The 24,838-nt window shown below is 46.9% G+C and overlaps 1 protein-coding gene across 1 annotated transcript in view; it reads right to left on the bottom strand.

Annotated features, from left to right (window-relative positions):
- The window catches only part of mid2 (midline 2), a 127,647-nt gene that overhangs the window by 54,801 nt on the left and 48,008 nt on the right, over nucleotides 1-24,838 (bottom strand). The window contains 1 exon segment of the mRNA XM_084332027.1: nucleotides 4,053-4,160. Coding sequence (XP_084188153.1) covers nucleotides 4,053-4,160 — 108 coding nt within the window.

The raw sequence follows: 24,838 nt of genomic DNA on the forward strand, positions 1-24,838 counted from the left end.
TGTATCACTGCCCGGTCTTATTACACTCCCTTTGAGTTGTCAGAGCAATGTCAACCTGGGTCAGGGTCTGCGGTTGGATGTTTGCTTGACATACTACCGTAGGGGTGTGAGTCTGTATCGCCTGGGCCCATGAGTTCAAAACATTGAATCCCTATTGATTGATTGATTGATTGATTGAAATGTTTTATTAACAGATTGCAGAATGGGTACAGTACAGTATGGCTCAATACACACAATTGTCAAAGGGATGCAGACCAGAAAAATACTTTCGTCTTGTTTACATCAGGGTCCCCCATTTTCAATTAATAATGAGTTGAAATGAATGAATACAAATCTGATCCAATCATTACAAGTTTTGAACTCCTGGGCCCAGGCCATCAGGATGCTCAACGACAATAACACTATGTAAAAACCATCAAATACACTAGGGAAGGGATGCACCGAAATTTCGGCTACCGAAAGTTTTCGGCCGAAAATGGCAAAAAATGGCCTTTCGACTTTAGGCCGAAAGAGTTTTTTCACCGAAAATATAATACCGAAACAGAAACAACCTGTAACCTAACGCGTGTTGTTGTGATGATGTCGCGCTGTCGGGAGTCACGCTGTTTCTACAGTATGTCAACTCTGCGCGCAACGCGTCCAATAAATGCGTCTTTAACATCCTTATTTACTATATGCCCGTCGCGGTTAATCACTGAGTGATCTAATATGCATATTATTCAGAGCGAGAGGGGGGGGGGGATAGTGTTTCTCACATTGACGCTGTTTGTCGTTGATAATATAATCTTTCTCGAGCATACACGTCGCACGTCTACTGTGCCGAGTCAAGAGAGCACATTCAACTGGGGACTAGAAAGGTGCGCTCAGTAGAGCACAGATGTCCGCTGCGGCAGCCAGAGAAAAGATGGAATTAATGTGCTGTATGCATTCAGAAGTGCTGAATAAATGTTTTATGGACCCATAATAGCGATTATTTATTATTTAAGTTAAGTTTTGCCATAATCATATATTTTTCCATAATGATAATGTTCCACAACATTGGTAAAAAAATTATCTATTCTATGAATCATTTTCGGCCTTTCGGCATTCGGTTTTCGGCCAACTGTTTTCTATTTTCGGTAGGGATGCACCGAAAATTCGGCTACCGAAAATTATCGGCCGAAAATGGTTAAAAAGGCTCTTTCGGCTTTCGGCCGAAAGGGTTTTAGCACCGAAAATATATGACCGAAAGTCAAATAACGTGTTGTTGTGATGACGTCATCAAAACGCGACTACAGACATACCGGTAGCATCATAGATATCTATGGTAGCATGCGCAACATGTAACGTGAGCAGCTTGGCAGCTCTTCCTGCATTCTACAGCCTGTGATAACTAACTCCTCTTGGGAGTAGGGATGCCCCCCGAAACCCGGTTCTAAACTAAATTAGAAAAAACCGGAGTATTGATCAGCTCCGACGTTAACGGTACTGCCATCAGTAGTCTAGGAGCGGATTAGCTACGGAGCTAACAGTGTACCGTCCACCTGCGACGCAACGGTGGCAGCAACAGTGGACACTGAGTAATGTTAACGTTATGACGAGTTCATACTACACTACACGTATGAACTCGACATAACGTTAACGTTACTCCGTTTAAATGAAGTGTTTAATTAGCAGCAATCCGTTGTTGAAAATGTATCGTTAAACCGAAAATGGAAATGCGAGGACAGGAAGTCGTCATCAATCATTGTAGTCTTTTAGTCTTAACAGTCTGGAATTAATGTATGCATTCAAAAGTGCTGAATGTTTTATGGGCCCATAATAGTGATTATTAATATTATTTAAGTTAAGTTTAGCCATAATCATGTCTTTTGCCATAATCAGGTAGCTAAAAAAAAAAAAAAATATATATATATATATATATATTTATATTAATCATTTTCGGCCTTTCGGCATTCGGTTTTCGGCCAACTGTTTCCTATTTTCGGTATCGGTTTCGGCCAAGAATTTCCCATTCGGTGCATCCCTAATTTTCGGTATCGGTTTTGGCCAAGAATTTCCCATTCGGTGCATCCCTAAAATACACTCACAGCACCCACATCCACACGTACACACTCACTTTAAATAAACAACTCACTGTAGCACCCACTTTACTCACTTTAGACACTTTATATTTATTGGTAAAGAGATTTGCACTACAATCCATACCTCATTGCACCTTACCCTAAATTGTACCTCATCCCATTTCTGCATTGTACTGTATACTGTATTGTATTGTAACTCAGTTACTCATTGTTTCTACTCTGTATTGTATATTGTATATGTATATTGATGCACTTTTGTTTACACTTTGTTTACGTACTTTTGACTTTCTATTTTATACTTTATCTATTTTTATCTAGCACACTCTCAGGAGCTAAACAGAAAAAAGCATTTCATATTCATATTCGTATTCTGTATTTTTGTATGACAACTAATAAATAAACTTGAACAGGTACCAATTGTGGTAATGTATCTTCCGGGCCTTTCTGTGTGGAGTTTGCATGTTCTCCCTGTGCTCCCGAAAAATAAGATAAACCAAATGGAAAAACATGCAGAACAGATCACTAACACTGTCACATCCCTGATGAAGATGGACAGCCAGGTGCACTACGATTGGTCCCGGGGCATGGCCCACGTCGCAGCCTCGTATGTCTGCTCCCGGCTGCCCTTGGCGGGAAGGATGATGGGATGGGTCAAGCGCAGAGAGGACATTTCATCAGCGACCCCCAAAAAATGCATGTGTGTGTTCCTATGTGTGTCACCCATCTCACATGTGTGTGTTCGATGCATGACAATGTAGCAATGTGTGCTACAAAAAAATTAAGACAGAGTTGTGCCTCTCCTATTCTATCCACAGTGTCTACCATTCTATCCTACTTGAAATCCTACACCTCCCCACCGATGGACCCATATCAATTTGCCCACCAAGCCACCCGGTTTGTTGAGGATGCAGTTAGCATAGTGGTCCACCATGTTCCGCTACACCAAGGACCACCTACACACATGTCCTATTCATAGACTTCAGTTCCGCCTTTAATGCCATCAACCCACTCTTCCTGGACATGAACATTGATCCAGCCAGCCAGTCACGGCTGTGTTCTCTCCCCCTGGCTCTTCTCACTCTGTCCACCACCCACGTTACATCCAAGGACAGTTCTGTGAAAACAATCAAAAACGCCGCAGACACAACCATTGGTAGGCGGCATCTCCAAAAACAATGAAACCCAGTGCCGCACTGAGGTGGTCCAAGCTGTCACTTGGTGCGCAAACAATGACCTCCTGCTTAATGCAGGCAGAACTCATTATTGACTTCCCGACGCATCATGCTGGACCCCAAAATACCCATACAAATAAATGGAGACCCCATCACCACTGACTGTTTAAAATTCCTCTGAACATACATTAGCAATAACCTGAAGTGGAAAATGAACACTGAGCACAGCATTGCCAAAACTACTAACGACTTTCCTTCCTTAGAAAAGAGAAAATACCCGATCAAGCAACAACATCATCACATCCCCTATGACAGTATGGTATGGCAGCACGGACAGTCAAACACGTAAAAGACTACAGCGGATTGTCAACAAGGCATCCAAAATCATAGGCTCCCCTCAGTTGAATCTCCTACTCACTGAAGTGTAAAGCAATAAAGAGGAAAAATCTCTGCATCTTTTATGCAGGAAGAACAACATATTATATTTAATAGTTAGGAAGAATTTTTACAGGTAATGGGAAAAACGAAATTACTTTAAATATAATCCCCACATTAAGGTACTGGGTGCAAATGATGAACAACTGAGCTACCAGGTGATACGAGCTTCACAGTACAACAAACAGTATGAGTTTGTTACACAGCACATCTTCAAAAGCAGGATGATTTAAACCTTTTCCCCGTGTTTACCTGGTACGGCAGTTGTCTGCATAGAAGTACAGTAGCCTACGTTTGACCCCACCCCCATCCTTTTCCCCTCCTGAGAAAAAAGTGTGGACCCCCATTGTTTGCTGTGTTTAGTAGTAGTAGTGTACGCTACCTTGGACTCCTTGATCTTGACAGCGATCACCTGCTTCCTCTGGCGAATAATCTCCACCAGCTCGTCACACTCCTCCACCAGCTTGGCTTCGTGCATCGCTGTGTTTACCTAGAGAAACACAGAGACACACTCATTTCATAAACACATGGTCAAACACCACTCAACAAGAGTTTCCATTAGGCTTCTCTCTCTCTCTCTCTCTCTCTCTCTCTCTCTCTCTCTCTCTCTCTCTCTTTCTCTCTTTCTCTCTCTCTCTCTCTCTCTCTCTCTCTCTCTCTCTCTCTCTCTCTCTCTCTCTCTCTCTCTCACACACGCACACCTCCTTTGCCCTTACTCATGACCTTACTTGCACACGAACGCGCATACACATAAATCCCTGTGTATTAATAAAACCTATACGGATATTTAATCACAATGGCAGATATTTAGGATTGGACCGATGATTTACCACGTTCAGAAATAGGATCAATAGGATCCCAATGACCGAGACTGTCTAATAAAATGGGATTATGGTTGATGAGAACGCCAGCGACTGTGATGATATGGGAGGTTTTTACGATAGAAAGCCATCTCTCCCCTCTCTCCCTGGACCATAAATACCTCTGGGTTGTGACTTCCTGTCAAACTGTTCAACCTCCACAGCCTTGTCCCACTCATCACCCCATGAAGCTCACTACGACCACACTTCTGTCCACTTAAGCCTCCTTAATCACACGCACGCATGCACACGCACGCACACACACACACACACACACACACACCATCACACTCTCTCACACACACACACACACACACACACACACACACACACACACACACACACACACACACATGCACCCGCATACACACACACATAAAGGCTCACTTTTCCTTTTACTCTCCATGAACTAAATCCTCTATAGAGACGTGACGTTCAGCCACTTGACTTCCAGCACAGACAAATCCAATTGGTTAACTGGCCCAGTGCTTCTGGAAGTTGAAGTGACAGCCATGCAGACCGCTGTGTGCACCTGTACCGGCTCCAAGCACATGCCACCACAAGCGTGTTTAACCATGAACAGAATGCGTCCGACCAAATTTCGATAACATTTTAAAATGAATATGGCCCTGTTCATGTGGTGTCGGGTCTATCGGATGAATGAGTTTCTGACCAGGAAATATGAACTGCCCACCGGTTCGGATAAACAATGTTGGAATGTCTGACAACGTTTTGGTGATAGAGTTCCCAAGTTGGGAAGTCATGCCCTTTAACTACTAATATTAACACACTCAGTGCCAGCCATGCGGAGCGCTAAAAGCCTCCGTATGCCAGCGTCCACTTCAATGATAGAGCTCTCATATTTGCAAACGCATAAACTATGTCTTAAATTATGGCTATGTGTCTAATCTGGCCGTCGCTTATCAATGACTTGTTTGCAGTCAACATTGTCGAAACGGATTGTTTTTTAATCGGTTCATTTTCGTTTGATACCATGTTGAAAAACGCTAGTTTTTTTTAAGTTTCAGGAAAATATAAAGATTCTGTGATAATCGCCCTTTACTGGAATATTCTGGAATACACAAAAAACGTTGTAATTTTTCTGCCTATTTATGAATAGTTCTCAAATAAACGCTAGATTATCGATAGTATATGTGTACTTATGCACGCTATAGAAGCGAGCTGAAAAATCGATTCTCTCATTTCCTGATCAGCACACACACACACATGCACACACACACACATAGGGCACACGTTGATATCTCTGTGAAAAAAGTTCTGATTATCCTAAGACTAAACCTCAGATCAGATGTTCTCCAAAAAGATTATTCCAATTCCTGAGCGCCATTCCAAATATCGATCGCGTTTATTGATCCAACGCTGGGTACTGGAAATATGTATTCCATGCTGTTTTGGGGCTCGGCAATGAATCCGATCCTCTCGGGTGACTTGCCCGAGAAGTAAAATGAGGAAGCAGGATTCCCCCCCCGCCCCATGTGTTTCATTCAATCCATTCCAAAGGGGTGCAGTACAACAGGGAGAGACGATAGGGGGCGGTATTTTCCCAATGGAGCTCAGAGAGAGTTTGCAGCACTAACGTGAGACTAGATTGATGAAATTTGAATTAAAATCGCTAATAAAAAAAAATATATATATATATCTCGTCGCTGGCACTCAACGGTCGGCATGAACTAACGAGAAATCTCGTCGCTGGCACTCAAGGTGTTAATTGCCACCATTGACTAATTCAGCCTCAAGCAAAACCCAGAAAGAAATGTTTTGGTAGAATGCAGTAGGAAACTCTTGTGCCCGAGTAGGTCAGCCGGTAGAGTGCTCGCCTTTGAATCACAAGGTTCTGGGTTTGATGGCACAACTGTTGAGTCTAGTTTAAGTGTTTAATAATTTACATCTATTCACAGGGCTTCATGGAGATGGCTTATCTATTTATTTGACTGAGAAATATGAGGGGTGGCTTCTTGAGATTGTGTGAAGAGGGTCACTTGTGTGAGAGTTGGCAGCACTTCTCGTGCTCATGATGATATTTTTCTGCGAGACAACCTTGTGGACATGGTGTAGGACAACTCTGGTCCAAACATCACTAGATTTAGAAGATTTGAGTTGGCAGCACTTCTTGTGCTTGTCATCGTCATAGCTAGATCTGTCGTCCTGACTTGTTGCACACGGATCCTTTTTATTTTTCCGATGAGGCCGACAACCACAGTACAAAAGTCGACCTTGATCCCCGCAAATTATTATTGGGTTATTTGCTTTTTATCGTCCCATTGTGGCATGAGTTGGACGGGCTCAACATAGTTCTGCTGCTGTGTGGAATACCATCTAATAATTGCCCCTTTGGGGTATTATAGGCATTTCACCTATAATACATATTATGGTATGCACTATTATTTTGTCCCAGTTACGAGTCAAGTGGATTTTCAAAGATAGATTATTGCTATGTTTTAATTTAGCCAATTTTGGATTAAAGGCAGGGTAGGCAGTTTTGGCGAAATTAGCATGACTGAGCTTACATGTCCAGCTGAAATAAAGCAAGCTCAAAAGTGCACTTTTGCAAATGATTTCCACATTTTACAATAAATAGGGTCTGTATTTGTTTTCCAACAGTGACAAAACACGTCTCTCATCATCGCTCAGGTACTGTCTTTATTAAAATGTATTTCAAACTGAAACTCACCTCAGATGAGCTGCAGCAGAGGAGCTAATGTTATGACCAGCAGCAAATTACTGACAAACTCAATCTCTATGCTAATGTACTGATCAAAGTTATATGGCCGTCTGACTGGGATTAAACATTTTGCTTACATTATATCTATTGGTGTGACTAAAAATACAGTCTTAACCTCTATGACACAGCAGAGCATTAATAAAAAGATTAATCTCCTCTTGATTTGGCTCCCCCACACATACATTTCACAGGGTTGTGACTCTGTGTCACGCTGCAGACTATCGACTACTTACCCCTACACAACCCTGTTCCACTCATCACTCCACAAAGCTCATTACAGCGCTTACATCCACTTAAGCCTCATTAATCACACACACACACACACACACACACACACACACACACACACACACACACACACACACACACACACACACACACACACACACACACACACACACACACACACACACACACATCTACATTTATTGCACACACATCCACATGCACACACTCACTTTAACCTGTTAAGCCCTAGCCATATGTTGTAATGTATCTGCTATTGTAATAATTATGCCTCATGAACATTGGCAAGCTTTCCATTTTTGCACAAAATGAGTTCCCTTCTATCACTAACATTATTGTTTAAGCATTTTTGGTTGAAATAAAATTATACGTAATTATTTTACGATTAATTGCAAATTGTTTCATGTTGAGCTATAGATTGTGGATGAATACACACAGAAAGGTACACCATGTCAATGTTCATGCTTTATTTGTTTTAAACAAGACGATTTAGAAATGTGTTCATTGGATATACATTGCAATTTCAAGCGAGGTGGACCTCACCGGAAACAACAATGACGTAACCACCCCACCTCCCTATAGACTCAAGAACTCATTTGTCCCTGCTGCCATTGTTGTGTTTTTAAATTATTCATTGTGTTTCTGTGATTTCTGTAGTATAGTGTTTTGGTTTCTGATAGAGATGTGGTTACTGCTGGCTGTACAGTACCATAAATTGTCCCTCGGGCATAATGAAGACCTTCTTTCTTTCGTTCTCTTTCTCCCATTCACTTCCTTCTATCTCTACAGTATCTCACATCGCATGTCTCTTATTCTTCTCCTCTCTGTCCGTTTCTGCATAATGTGTCTCTCTGCCTCTCTCTCTCTCCGTTCTGTTTGTCTTTGCTGCTACTGAATGAGGGTCAATCCCCAGCAGCAGCTCTCTCGCCAGCTCTCTCGCTATCTCATCTGATTTCCCTGTCTGAACACCCACCCAACCACCCACCCAACCACCTCCAATGTACAGTCCCCCCCCACCCCCACCTACCCAATCCAATGTACAGTTTCTACGCCTAATGTATATACTCTTTTCTTTCTGGACTCTTTTTGTATCACAAACAGTACTGTAATTGCAAATCTGGTATGTCATAAATGTATAGATGTAGCAGTACTGTCTATCTGTATGTCATGTATGTCATATATGTTACGATGAATTGAAAATGGGGGACCCTGATGTAAACCAGATGAAAGTCTTTCTCTGGTCTGCATCCCCTTAACAATTGTATGTATTGAGCTGTACTGTACTGTACCCATTCTGCAATCTGTTAATAAAGTTTTCATTCATTCATTCATTCATACATTATACACATTGCGTAAGGAAGGTTGACTGCCCATTCATAAAAAAAATAAAAACAAGACTCGTAAGAGGAAATATAAGGGAGATGTCTCCACTGATACAGAGGATTATAGGCTGTCCTGTAAGCTATCAACATGCAGGACCACAAGCCCCTGATCAGGGGACGTGTCTTTGCTTTGAGCCCACTAGACCTCTGTCTGACACGATTCCCTTCTCTTGTTCTATTAGTTAGTAGTAGCAGCACACACGCACGCACGCACGCACGCACGCACGCACACACACACACACACACACACACACACACACACACACACACACACACACACACACACACACACACACACACACACACACACACACACACACACACACACACACACACACACACACACACACACACACACACACACACACACACACACACACACACACACACACACACACACACACACATACACACACACACACACACACACTGTACAAATCGCATTTTCATATCCTCGCAGGTCTCTGGGCCAGAACACCTGGTGCTACTTCCTTGAACACTGGTTTCCCTGTATTAGCTAGCATAAGGGTACAGCTCACTATCTAGACGGGCTGATACACACCATGCCTTATTAATGAGGGCCCTCATTAAACTGCCCCTAGCGAAGTCGCCTCATCAGAATGCTGATATCTACTTTATGTAAAGTCAAGTAAGTAACCTCTTGAGTGAGTGCAAAGAGAGCGATAGGGAGGGAGGCAGAGAGAGAGAGTGTGTGTGTGTGTGTGAGAGAGAGTGAGCTAGAGAGAGAGAGGAAGAGAGAGAGAGAGAGAGGGGAAAATGTGAAGAACTCAAGAACTTCCTCACATTTACTCTTTTTCTCACATGCACTGTAGGCTGTGGCGCTGTGGGGTGGCTGGCTTAACCTCTTAACTCATTCAGCGTCATACCCGACATTTCTCGGGTTATCTCGCCAGTGGTTGAGCGCCATACCAGAATTTCTCGGGGTTTTGATCCTTTGATCTTTTTCCTCTGATCCCTATTCTAAACCATCATCCGGATCATTCTATGTGTCCTGGCTCGTTGCCTACATGGAATGCAATGCCGATCGAATCTCACCAGGTGGCATACCTTTTGAACTCAGAAAGAAATGGGTCAGGAGAGCAAGGAATGAACCGGACTATCGAGACTCGCTCTGAGGGGGAGGAGCTCTTCCAAAGCAATCGCTAGTAGATCTGCTCACCTCAAAACCTAATGTGCCCGTAAACACGTGTAATTACATTTAAACGAGGTAATCGCGATCGCCGATGGGATCATTGGAATTATTCTTTTGGATTACCTTCTGGCTAAGGTAAGGACCCCCTAAGTCTATTTTACCAAACCTGAAACATGTTTCTGTAACGATCACAGTTTTGTGTTTTACTGGACGGTAAAACATGCTCGACAAACACAATCACAGTTTGAGTTCAACGACCCCCCCCCCCCCCCCCCCCCCTGATGATTTTGTGAATGCACATTATGTACATGGTATATACCTTTGATTTGGGAGTATTTGGGGTTTCAGGGGATCAACCAGAACGGTTTGGGCTTATTGCATATAACACGTTTATCTCGCGATCTACTGTATGGAAAAAGACTGGATTATCTTGGAATGACGTGTTTAGCGTGTAATAAACTACAACCACAGTGTGTAGAAACAAACTATTTTTTTACATGTTGGACTAGAAATAGTGTCCAACACTAGACGGGTATAATATTCTAAACCATCACCAACACTCCATAGCTATAATATAGAATATACATAGTGTCCGCAAAGATGTGAAATAATCGCGAAATGGTCATGGAAAAGCTGGTGCTAGACAGTGAAGGATGGGGAAGCTATGGCGCTCAATGGTTAAGCCCTAGCCATATTTTCAGAAAATTCTCCTAAAATACATACCCAAGTAAATGGAAATTTTCTCCACTTCTACAAGTTCCATTTGCATGTTATTTTCTAGGGACATCTATGGACCTCAGGACTATATTCCCAGTGTCTGGAATATTGTGTCTGTTACTAGGCTTGAGTAAATTGTAATGAACCAAAGGAGAATATCAATTATTATTATTATTTCTTTTTCCATTTTTGACGGTGAATAACACCATGCTAACATTGACCAGACATGAGGAATTGCCACTGAGCTCATTCAGCACCTTCTGAGAACAAGTGTACTAAAATCTCAGCAAATTAATAAAAGGCAGATGATTTACAGAGGGTTTTGTAGATACAGTACTGAATTTTGCCAATCTGGACAACAGTAATTTGAAATATCAGGCCATAAATTACCTTATAATGGCCAAGGTCATACATCTATGGATCGGGCCAAATCTCATCTTTCCAATGGCAGTGTTAGATCTGGATTTAGTACCACCAGGTGCCCGTTACAGGCAGACGGTCACAGAAAGGTAAAGAAACAATATACATTGTATTTATGGCAATAACGTTCAGGTTGTGTTCGACGTGTGAGATTAATCACGAAAATCACGCCAATATTCTTTTTCACGTCAGCCGGCTGCAGCTTTGACAGCGGCTGGTGTGAGCTGGGTAGTGTAGATTTATGAAATTTCCTACGTCCATTAAAAGCCCTGGGTCTCTACAACATTTCCTGACAGCGTCATTTCGTCGCATGTAAATCATCCGGTTCCGATGCAATGCGCAGATATTTTTATGAGCTCATATTTCAATAATAACACTTAAAAATCATTGGTAAACAAACTATGCCGAAAATATACACTATGACTGCTGTTTTGATAGGGTTGGGGTCTTTAACTCTTGGCTACATTTGAAAAAGAACGCAATTAATGAATACGGACTGTATTGATATATTTATGACGTGTAATAAATCTCGGCCCGGTACTGGGACGATCAGGCTTAAGCAGCCACGCCTGCCCTGGGTCAAGCTAATCAGACTGGGAGCAGGCGTGGCTGTGCAACCTGTTGTGCATTGAGGTAAATCTGCCATCACACACACACACACATAGGAAGAGCCTCTGTCATGGCAGTACGAAATCTGCTCTGGTGTGTAACCATGTTGTGTTCCTCATATCACACTGGTTGCACGCACGCTAATGCCGCCACATGCACGCGCGCTCCCGGGCATGCGCATAAATGTTCCCTCGCTTTAGCACAGACTAAAGACAGGCCTAATTGCCTCTACGAATGGAATGTAACACATTTCATTCACAAGTTCTGTGTGAATGTATCTGAGAACGTATTTAACACACCTGACGACCGGCACTATTGATATGCAAAGTAGGCCAGGTGGGTACTTAGGAGTGGCGAGTGCAGCGCATTCCTGTGTGTGCGCGCGTGCCGTGCACATCCGTGCGTGTACACGCTTCTGCTCACAAACGTGCAACCCCGTCCCATGAGGAACGCATCACTGTGTGAACATCTTGCCATCCACTCCAGTTTGTGGATAAAGATCTACTGTAAAATAGAACTGTATCACTATACACGTAGTTACGGTACGCAATTATATGATAGGTCTGCTCAGACACGTATAACAGTTAAAAAGAACGAGTAAACAGAGGGGGTTAAGTAAAACTCCACTGCCACGGTGCAATTGCATGTTTCGATTCGTAGGCTGGACATTACATTTAGACTCCTGCAGTGTCTGCCAGGTGGACATAACATTTAGACTCCTGTATTATTATGTTATTAAAAGGAGTTGGCTTCAGAAGACCCGACCGGAAGTCGTGGCCTGGGACACCAGAAGTGGCTCCCAGGATCACATTGTATGTCGATCTTTATACACGATTGAGGGGGGGTGGTCATGTAACAGGTGGGAAGGAGGATAGGAGGATGATACCTGGAGGCGGGGTTAGGTGATTCAAAGGGAGGGCTGGGGAAGGGGATCGGAGGAGGGAGGGGGGTTGTAGTGGGGCAGATGGGGGGTGGGGGAGGATAGGTAGAGAGGATGTCAAGATGAGAGACAATGGAGGGTATTGGTTAGAGGGGGAGTGTTTACATTTACATTTACATTTATGTCATTTAGCTGACGCTTTTATCCAAAGCGACTTACAAGTTCTGTACGACAAGCCATCAGGAAGAGCACAACTCTATCAGCTGAGTAACAATGTTCATCAAAGTGTTGAGTGCTACAGTGTAGGTTAGTTATTAGGACAAGTGCCTGACAGTATAGTTAGTTAGGGTTAGATTTTTTTTTATTTTTTTTTTTAAATTCAGATAATGTTGAAGAGAGAGGGGGGAGGGAGAGCCATAGTCTACCACAGTGGACATAACATATTTTGGACTCCTGTGGCGTTCGCAGGCTTCCTGGTGTTTCTGACCATTCAGCGTTCAGGACATCTATCTGTGAGGAGCTCTGCAAAGTTGGATTGAGGCTGAGGCACTCACCGCACAGACCCTCCACATCACACCACAAGACCATGGATGAGTATACGGCAGTAGTGGACAAAAGGGTGGCGGTAGGTACTAGCTGCTATAGCTTCTGAGTAGTGGAGAGAGAGCGGGGGTGATTGAGAGAGAAGAGAGAGAGAGAGAGAGAGAGAGAGAGAGAGAGAGAGAGAGAGAGAGAGAGAGAGAGAGAGAGAGAGAGAGAGAGAGAGAGAGAGAGAGAGAGAGAGAGAGAGAGAGAGAGAGAGAGAGAGAGAGAGAGAGAGAGAGAGAGAGAGAGAGAGAGAGAGAGAGAGAGAGAGAGAGAGAGAGTGGTGAGCACAAGAGGCTAAGTGCAAGTCCCCTCCCTGGGGGGCCGCCTGTCCTCTGTTCTCAAGCAAAACACGGCCAGCACAGTCACCCTGATATAAAATGGATGACATCCACCGTATGTGTCAACTCTGCGACCCTCTGCAACCTCGCACAGCACACTGTCACACTGCCAACTCCACGTGCACTAGGGATGGGTACCGAATCTGGTACTTTTAAGGGTAACGACCGAATCACGCCGGTACTGTACCGAGTACCAATTCACGTAATATCCTCTGTTGCCACATTTCGGTATTTATTTTTTGGTACTTGATTCAACACAACAGGGCAATGACAAGCCGAAAACGGTCGCAATGTGGTTACACTTTACAAAGCTAGATGCAGACAACGCTCACTGCAATATTATATATTATATATATATATTAACAAATTGTTCTAAATAAATAATTATGATAATAAATAAATAGAAGTTTGGACAATTTTTTTTACAATGAGGTAGGTAGATTACATTTTTTGAGACTAAAGTACCAGAAAAAGGTACCGTTGGGTACCAGTATCGATTCACAGGTACCGGTACCGGTTCAACTATGAATGGTACCCAACCCTATCGTGCACACATCCACATGCACTCATTAACACCTGTAAGAACACTAAGTCAAATATCTTTTACAGCAGGGTCTCCTGAGGAAACACCACCCTGACGCCTAATGAGATGAAGGTATCTTTTCAAAGTACCGCGGAACGATGGCAACTCCCAGCGGCAAGCCTAGGAGGACTGAGAGATGGTTGCTGTGGGTGTGGGTGTGTCTGCTGCCAAAGACAATTCATACTGGGTTCTTTTGAACATTACCTTCCACGCAAATACAGTATGAGGGGAAAAAAGAAGAGGAATTCAGGTCATGCCAGAATCCCTTCGGAGATCTCTTTCTGTTCTTTTCTTGTCTCGTCTTTTCTCTGCACCTATTTCTCTCCAAATCTCTGCCCCTCACTGTTCTCTCCCTCTCCCTCCCTCACTCCCTCTCAGTGTTGCATTATTAGTGACTGTTTTCTTCCCCGCTCCGACCTGAGTGATTGTGGGTAGTCACGCTATCTCGCTCCTCTTTCCTCCTCCTCTGCTCTCCTTCTCCCCATCCAAGCTCTGTTCCCTCCTTTCCTCTATTCTCCTATCTCTTCTCTCATCCTCCCATCTCTCTCTCCTCCCTCCTCCCCTATCCTCTCTAGTCTTTCTCACTCCTCTCTCTTGTCTTCTCCTCTCCCAACCAAGCCTGCCGGTCCACTACAGGATAGCGTGTCAGGTCAGTTATGGTGCATGAAATGACACGCAGGTATGAAGTGCAGCTAAGTTGCAGAACCAGCAGGGAGTGTTAACCCCTTAGTCCCCCCTTTAAAAAAACTCCACAACTGGGCTCAACCAGCAGTCACTGCAGTAATAGGGAAGTGCTTTCACCTCTACACTAGTACACACTTTTTCTCCCATTTCTTTCTATTTTTCTCCCATCCCAATTTCGTGTATCCAATTATTCCCTCCCTGTCTTAACGTTGCTAGACTATGCCTCCCACAGGTCGGTTGTAGTGAGGACAGAAGCCTTGCATCACATGTCCCCTCCGGTACACGAGGAGGCAGCCTGTCACATCTTTTCACCGCAGCAGCTCGAACTCTCAGTGGCGAGGAGTAACGCGTGGAGGCTCACGCTGCCCCCGTCACTTCCTGCTTCCACCGCACCGGCGTCACCAAACCGACCTGTAGGAGTCGCTGTCCACAACGTCAAATCCCACCCACCGGCTTTCCCACCCTCTAACACTTGCCAATTGTGTTAGTATGAACGACCGGCCAGCCGGTAGCAACGCCGAGAGCTGGGCTCGAACCCAGCGTCTCCTGCTTTAGAGGCGAGCGCCTTGCCCACTGTGCAATCTGCCGCCCGGTTATGGTTAGTGTTAAAGTTCGTTTTAAGGTTTGTTTAACCTCTTAAGCCTAGACATATTTTCAGAATATTTCCCAAAAATACACACCTGGAAGTGGTGTGTACACCTGGAAGTAAATGGAAGATTGCTCAACTTCATTTAGCATGTTCTTGGTATCTAGGACATCTATGTATGTAATGTATTCCCAGTGTCAGAATATTGTGTCTGTTACTAGGCTTGAGTAAATTGTAATGAACCATATACATTTATTTTTTTTTCCATTTTCTTTCTTTATTTTTGACGGTGAATAACACCATGCTAAAATGTATCAGACATGAAGAATTGCCACTGAGCTCATTCAGCACCTATTGGCACGGTTATGGTTAGGGTTATAGTTTGGGTAAGGCTGTGGGAAAGTGTGTGTTGGTTGGTAGTGTCAAGGTCAAAAGCATTCACCTACCAACGTAGCACCCGGGTTCGATCCCGGCAGGCAAACGTATACAGTTTACCACAGAGACGACAGATAGGGCCGAGGGTCATACACATACCTATGGGTGTCTGAGTATGAAGATCACACAGAGGGTTGTGGGGCAGGCATGATGATGTGACACAGGGGCTATTCCCCTCCTACCCTCTCAAGTTCAAGTTTCAAGTTCACGTTTGTTTATTATTAGTCACAACAAAATACAGAATACTTTATGATGAAATGCTTCTTTCTGTATGAGCCCCTGAGAGTGTGGTACATACAGTAAAAGAAAGTAAGTAGAAAAATGAAGTAAGTAATAAGTAAGTAAAGTCAATATACATATACAATATACAATACAGAGTAAAATGAGTAACAGTGAGGTACAATGCAGAGGTACAGAAATTAGGGTAGGGTGCAAATGAGGTATGAATGTAGTGCAAATCTCTTTAATAATAGATACATATAAAGTGTGTTAACGTGTCTAAAGTGAGTAAAGTGAGTGGTAAGGTGAGTGTTTGTTTTTAAAGTGAGTGTGTACATGTGGATGTGTGCAGTGAGTGTAGATGATGGGTTGTTACATAGTGTCATTGTCATTGAGCATCCTGATGGCCTGGGGATAGAAGCTCCTTCTGAGTTCTCCTCTCCTCTCCTCTCCTCTCCTCTCCTCTCCTCTCCTCTCCTCTCCTCTCCTCTCCTCTCCCCTCCCCTCCCCTTCCCTCCTCTCCTCTCCTCTCCTCTCTCCTCCCCTCCCCTCCCCTCCCCTCCCCTCCGCTCCTCTGCTCTCCTATCCTCTGCTCTCCTCTTCTCCTCTCCTCTCCTCACTCTCCTCTCCCTCCTCTCCTCTCCTCTCCTCTCCTCTCCTCTCCTCTCCTCTCCTCTCCTCTCCTCTCCTCTCCTCTCCTCTCCCTCCCCTCCCCCCTCTCATCTCCTCTCCCTCCCCTCCCCTCCTCTCCTCTCCTCTGCTCTCCTTTCCTTTCCTCTCCTCCCTCTCCTCTCCTCTCCTCTCCCCTCCCTTCCCCCCTCTCCTCTCCTCTCCTCTCCTCTCCTCTCCCCTCCCCTCCCTTCCCTCCTCTGCTCTCCTATCCTCTGCTCTCCTCTTCTCCTCTCTCTCCTCTCCTCTCCCCTCCTCTCCTCTCCTCTCCTCTCCTCTCCTCTCCTCTCCTCTCTCTCCTCTCCCCTCCCCTCCTCTCCTCTCCTCTCCTCTCCTTTCCTCTCCTCTCCTCTCCTCTCCTCTCCTCTCCTCTCTCTCCTCTCCTCTCCTCTCCTCTCCCCTCCCCTCCTCTCCTCTCCTCTCCCTCTCTCTCTCCTCTCCTCTCCTCTCCTCTCCTCTCCTCACGTCCCCCCTACCAGTACCATCCATTAGGACCTGGCTTGCATTAATACCACCTCACCTGAAACTATTACCTTGCTTCATTTCCCCTGTTAATAATTAAGCCAGGTGTATGACGTGGACATCACACGGCAGATTAGCTCCCAGTGAGGCAGGAGTGAAAAAAGAAAAGAAAAAAGTTCTATTGCTAATTTTCAGCTGAAATTTCTCTTACATTGCATCTCCTTCATTCACTTCAATAAATAAGAGATGAGAGATGAGAAGCTGTCTGCGTTGTTGTTGATGTTGTTGTTGTTGGTGGTGGTGGCGGTACATTGGTATGCAGACAGAGAAGAGGGGGGAGACAGACACTTTGTCTCACCCCACGCCGGGCCGCGGTGACAGACGGCTACATCTGTCCAGTGAATGAATCACTGGACGATAATTAAATATGATCAGATGAGCGCTGGTGGACTTCTGAGTATGAGGGAGATGGAGTCGGGGGGGGGGGTGATGTGGAAGGAACAGTGAGCAGGGGAGCTGTTCTCTCTGGTCATTACTGTCAACTCACAGACAGGAACGATTTATATTAGTATTGGCTGAGCGTCCCGCTCTGAGCCTTACGAGATACTTCTATCTCCCTGTGATACTTAATGTATCTCCCACGAATAAAAAACACATGCACCCCACCTGTATGGGGCCCCGCCCCTTACGGTGGCACCACCCATATAACCAGGACTCTGGTCATGAAAACCCTTCCTCGCCAAAACCCGTCCCAGGAAAAGATCCCTCAAGAGGGAACTCAGGGCCGCGCAGAGCGGACGCTCAGCCAAATACTAATATAACTAGGTTATCTACATAACCTATCGTTATATATCGTATTTGCATCGCGTCCCGCTCTGAGCCTTACGAGATAATGGGGAAGAGCGGGCGCGAGACCCGACAGATGTACCCCCTGAGGACCCGTAAGCCCACATCAAGGGTGCGGGGAGCCCTGTCACCCATCCTCCCTAATGAAGGGGGGCGCAGTCAACTCCACCTGAATGCGAACAAGAGGGAAACTAGAACCCTTGAACACACCGTAAAGGCGGAACACGTGTGACTCACACACTGTGGCCCATACCCATACACTCCTGCTACCCGACCAAAGGACGGGAAGCAGGAAAGGCCACAGACCCCAGAACCGCCTGGGAGACAGAACCCCCGGTCATGTCCATGAGGAAAAACCTTACAAAGGAGCCCGGGGAGGACCATGAAGCTGCAGCATAGATGGCCTCCACCGAGGCCCCACCCAGGAGAGCGGCAGAGGCAGCCACCCCACGAGTGGAGTGCGCCCTGACGCCCCCAGGGGATCCTGCCCAGCCAACGTGTAGCAGCGGGTAACACCCTCGCACAACCAATGGGACAGGCGCTGCTCCGACAGTGCCTTACCAGCACGAGCCCCACCGTAACAGACAAAAAGCTGGACGGTAACCCTGAAATCCTGAGTACGGCTGAGGTAAATCCCCCAAGCACGGACTGGACATGACAGGTGAAGGCCCGCATCTAACTCACTAGTGTGAGGAGGAGGACGAACGCCTGAACCACAATATCCCGGGAGCGGAAGGAACTCCGGATATTCTTAGGCACGAAAGCAAGATCAGGTCGCAGAGTGACACCGCAATCGGTCCGAAAAGACAGGCACTCTGGACATACCGAGAGAGCACAGAGCTCACCTACGCGTTTAGCGGAAGTGACAGCCAGAAGGAACGCGGTCCTGAAGGACAGCTGTCCCCACGGCGCCTGCTCGAGCGGCTCAAACGGGCCAAGGACAACCGACCGAGGACCAATTGAAGATCCCAAGTCGGAGCCAAGGAGCGTTGCCCGGCTCAACGCGTCGAGCGCCAAGCAGGAACGCTTCACAAGAGGGTGGCTGAACAAGACATCCCCTCAAACCCCTCATGATAGGAGGATATAGCTGCTGCATATACCCTCACCGTCGAAGCCGACAGTCTATCAAGGAGAGACTGGAGGTAACCAAGGACAGCATCCAGGGGGCAGGAGACTGAGTCCCGGCCCCCGCCTTACACCACACTTGGAACATACGTCATCTGCCCGCGTAAGCGCGACAGTGGAGGGAGCATGCGCATTCCAGATGGTAACACCATCAGGATCAAGAACCTGCGCCCCTCAACGTACCCGTCCCAACAACTGACCTAACAGATGTATGGGGAAGAATCCCTGGCGGCACGGCATCGGTCCCAGACCTGCCTGGCCATGTCCAGACGTAATCCTCACCCGTCAGGATGAGGACCGCCCGCGACAGTACCTCTGCACCCACATTCTCCCTGCCGGGGATGTGGGGAGCCCTCAGGCCGCGCAGATGGATGACGCCCATAGCCAGCCGCCCGCCGCCTGGTGCAGACAGGGGGAGCGTACTCCTCCCTGTCTGTCGATACACGACACTGACGTCGTATCGTCCGTCCTGATCACCATATGTGGACCAGAGGACCGCTTTCAATACCAACACATTGAACGTAGCGCAGACCGGGCAGCATGGTTTGCCAGCTGCCCCCTACTGCGTTGGCCCGACGCGTCACCAGCGAGGAGGCGTCGGTGAAAACGCGACGTGAGACAGCGCCGTAACCGTCCTAGGACGGAACCTCCCGAGCGTGTTGACACACGCTCTGAGATGGATGCCCATAGCCCTCCAACCGTTGACTGGGAGAGGAGTACTCTACATCCAGTCTACAGCAACCCCAGGCTGGTAGAGACCTGCCTGGTACGAGACCTGACGATCCACCTTGACCGCGAAGGACCAGAACGTCATCAGGGCAGAACACTCCGTAACCCCGGACGACGCAGAGGCCCCAGTGCGGCCTCCACGCACTTGGTGAAGATGCGGGGAGCCAGAGAAAACCGAACGGCAGCCTCTGGTACTCATACGCTAACCCTGCAAAGGAAGCGTAGGTAAGCCCTAGGATGGAAGATCGGGGATGCGCATACGCATCCTACAGGTCTATGGAGGAGAACCAGACCCCCACCTGACAGTGTTCAACAGGTAGGAGACGATCCAAAAATGCTGAACCTTCCCATGGGACAGGTCCAGCCTGGGTCTTACACCCCTCCCCCCGACTCCTCGGGCAGAGAACACCGGGAGGAGAACGCCACGACGATGGCTTGCTTCGTCCACAGAGATGGATCTCGTTGACCAGAGCTGTCACTGCTGGAGACCCTGACAATAGGGTCTGTACCAAACCTGAAAACGGGTGGGGTTGTGTAAACACAAGTCCCCGCCTCAGCGTTCTCCCATCCACCTCGACATATGGTACTGCCGTAGTCATATGTGACGACACTCCCAACGAACCCGCCGTCACGTGGCGCAGGTCCGCCAGGAACTGTAGATAGTTGGCCCGGTCCCCCCGCTGTGCGTAGCCAAACCTGGAACCGTGCGAGGAGCGCGTTCCGTGTCGAACACCTGACCCTGACACCACCCACGAGGCAATCGCACCCAAGGGGGAACCCCGACAGAAAGGGCCGGTCTGATAATGGGGCTTCCGATGAAAAAAGCCCCCCACTGACACCCCTCCAGAACATGCTGAAGGAGTTTGTTCTGCAGCCGGACATGCAAGGTGTAAGGCCCCCATGGGTTCCTACACACCGTAGCCCTGCAGTGATATTACTACCACCCCAAATCATGTGAGCTTCGACCACTTGCCAATATTTCAGGAGTGGGAGGCACCAACATGATACCTGGCCTGGCGAAGGCGAGGCCGGGGAAGCCCGCACTGTGTGCCTCAAAAGGTTTCGAGCCCCCTGCTGACAACACTTAAGTTGACAGACGTAACACCAGGCTCAACCAAACACAGTTCAAGGTGTGGGAGCCGCTTGACAGCACAACATTCTCACGGACAGACCCAGGCTCAGCCATAAACTGGGTGTCAGCCCTGTCCCCATGAGAAGCGAAAAGGGGGGCCGCCCGAGCAACGAAGGCACGCGGCCCGCAGCCAAAGGAAACAATCAGAGCCCACTTCTTCCGCTGGTGTTGGGGAAGGGAGTGATCGGAGAGCGGCTGCTCGCGGCAGGACGGTGACGGCTTGTTTGTTCAAGCCGAACCCATCCTACATGGCCGATCTCGGCCGCCAAGGCTGTCGGCCTTGTGGACACCTGTCGAATCAACGCCCAGGATACCTCGGCGGGGAAAAACATGGCCGCCTGTCGAGGACCCCGTCATCGCCGCTGACGAGGCCGTGCTCTCTCTTCTTCTGGCTGCGCGGTGTGAGGCGGTGTAGGGCTAGGACAATACGCCCGCGCTCCAGCAGAAGACCAAAATCCCTGCGGAGAGGGGAACCCTGAGCGGTTATAGCTTGCGGCTGGGTCAAAGCTAATAACGTCAACAACCTTGCGCGATGTGTCGACGTCGGCTGGCCCTCAAGGCCCCTCCACCAGACACCATTTTTTTAATAGAAAAAACCAGCAATTCGAACACAGTTCTAATCGTTGCCAATTCCATACCGTGGCGGTACAAGCCTTAACAGCCCCCAGCCACTCGCCAGGCCGACCCACCCATGGTGTCGGCCGGGCGGGGCATTGTTTCAATATATCAAAAACAAAGGACTGACGTTAACATGGAGCACCAGTGGTGATTGCAAACAGCACCCTCCACTGTGGTGTGCACCATGAAAGGGTTAAATGAATAAAAGAGCTAAACCACAAAAAACTGTAGAATGAGCAAACCCATACACACAAAGTTTAAGGGGGAGACGGACCAGACCCGTCTTCATTCAAATATTCACAACAGAACACCAGCCCTAGTTTAGCCCATTTACCAAAAAAGGTAAACAAAGCCCCCCCCGCACTACTCCCCCAGTATACCGATTGACCATCAGTATGAATGGTTTGAGAGGAGAGAAAGCTGTAGCAAGACAGACCTTCTCATAGCAGAGTGACAAAACGAAACAATAGCCCCCTACACAGGGCCGCCCCAGGAGGTGGGGGGCCTCGCGTCTAAAAACGCACAGGGCCTCACATTTCTCCCAGGCGGCCCTGCCCTTATACATACTGCAGCCTAACGCCAGGCAATGTGGGACCCAAGACAACAATTGCCTGTGCACAGACACGCAACATGTTTATCATGTCGGCTGGACCCATAGCCCCACTACCCGACGCCAACCCAGATGGAACACCGTTCCAAACCCCGCCGGAACACAAGGTAAAATACCTGGCTAGGAACCTAGCCACGACCTACCCCGTTGTCAACCCATTTACCCGAAAAAGGTAAATAGAACTCAAAAAGCCCCACAACAGCTACCGACTGACCTTCATTGATGAACCGGGCAAGAGGCGGGAGAGTGACAACATCTCACGGCGGAGACATTAAAACAGCATAGCAATTAGCAGTAGTAATAGCATGCGGCAGTAGCGATAGCATGTAGCATAGCTTCAGATGTTTTAGCAGCACGCCCAAGACAGCTTGGAAACCGTTCCCTGCAGAGAACGTTCACCAAACCATCCTGCCCCCGGCGCCAACACACAACATGGTTGTGTTAACAAAACAACCAGCATTACTAACACTAATACCCATGCCTGAAGACACAGGGCCTACCTGAGTACAAGCTGGCCCGACAGCCAGCCTTGTACAGCTGAACCTCGATGTGCAGTCATCAAACGAGGAACATCAACACAGGCCCGTCGTGTCGCCGAAAACATGCGTCGAAGATGCCAGGGGCCAGCAACCTCCGGTAGCTTCCAACATTATTAATCTTCCTTAATCTTTTCATTCCGCTAGTCTCGTATGGTGCACGCATTCAATACGCTGGGACGAAAACAGAGGAAGGGTGTTTCATGACCAGAGTCATGGTTATATGGGTGGTGCCACCGTAAGGGGCGGGGCCCCATACAGGTGGGTGCATGGTTTTTTATTCGTGGGAGATACATTAAGTATCACAGGAGATAGAAGTATCTCGTAAGGCTCAGAGCGGGACGCGATGCAAATACGATATATAACTGTAGGATTGTCTTAAGAGTGTGTGTGTGTGTGTTATTGGGGGTGTGTGGTGCAATGTTGCCCACCAGCTGGTTGTAGACAGTGCATCTCACAGCACAGTAGGGCTGACCCCTATTAGTCGAATAGTCGACTAAATCGATCGAAAGGAGCCGTAGTGAACTGCCAACCTCTAAGTCGAAAATTATAATAATTTTTTTTTATTGATTTTTTTTTATCATTCTTTCCAAAAGAAAAGAGGCCTAGAAGTGTGGCTAACACTAATGGCACGCATACCAGAGGCTAACTGCCTAAGAAAACAGGCACAGAGGCACTGAAAGAGGATTTCACCCATCTAATGAACACACTAGACTAGACAATATCAAGTGTATCCATCAGTGGACCAATTGCATGCTTTTGCAGAGGACAGAAGCCTTCAGTCGACTCCTTCAGACATTAAGCACCCCCACAGCCCAAATGGAATGATAAAAAAAAAAAAAATAAAATAAAAAAATAAAGTTCATAGTCGACTAAATCAGCAAATTTCGGCCAATCATAGTCGACTATCCAAATCCTTAGTCGGGGACAGCCCTACAGCACAGTGCATCTCTCAGCACAGTGCATCTCACAGCACAGTGCATCTCACAGCACAGTGCGTCTCACAGCACAGTGCGTCTCACAGCACAGTGCGTCTCTCAGCACAGTGCGTCTCACAGCACAGTGCGTCTCACAGCACAGTGCGTCTCTCAGCACAGTGCGTCTCACAGCACAGTGCGTCTCTCAGCACAGTGCGTCTCACAGCACAGTGTGTCTCACAGCACAGTGCGTCTCACAGCACAGTGTGGTCTCTCAGCACAGTGCTGAAATGAAAGGAGCTGGCAGCAACGGCAAGAGGTTCACTCCAGGACAGAAGTGTACAGTTTTACTTTAACTCTCATCCAAGGTTACCACTAAATTAAGTCTTCAAGAACGAAGAGGGGGAAATTGTTCTCTAATGACTAGGAACAGCCAACGATCCAGCTAGGTACAGCCAGTACGGTAGCCAGTAGGAGCCTTTAAACCTATGAATCAGGAAAAGACGATGTCTCTGAAGAGGTGTTGAACCCTGACTGTTGTATGACACAGTGCAGAAATTAGTAGCTTGTAAACGGCTGCAACTACACATTGTGATGAAGCGGCCATAAGTATGGTCCCTTTGATGTGGTCATAACTATGGCCCTTTTAGAGTCCGTGCGAGTGGATGTTTGCTTTGACAACTGCTGTAATGTAGTGTTATGCTTTTGCTCTTGAGTCATGATTGTGAGCCATATTGCTTAAGGGGTCTTGTTGAAGGTCACGTTGAGGAGCACATTAAATCATGGCCGGATGGCTGGATGTGTTTTCCCACAGTCACTGGATGACTGCACATGCGGTTGTGATCAAATCTAAGAGGAAACATTCAATGGCATTCATTAACTACCTTCCATTTACAATGCTATGCTGAGCAATGATTTATCTTTTATTTGACTTTTTTTCTAAATCAATGAGCTAATAAAGGATGTATGCTGTGAAGCTAGGAAATAAAGTGAGTCACTGCACGCATATAAGTGTGGATGACCTCCTAGCACATGCAAATACCCAGCAGAGGAAAGGTACTTTAACATAGAGTGTAGAGAC

This window comes from Notolepis coatsorum (genome assembly GCF_963971535.1).
Source record: "Notolepis coatsorum genome assembly, chromosome: 16".
Taxonomy (NCBI): domain Eukaryota; kingdom Metazoa; phylum Chordata; class Actinopteri; order Aulopiformes; family Paralepididae; genus Notolepis; species Notolepis coatsorum.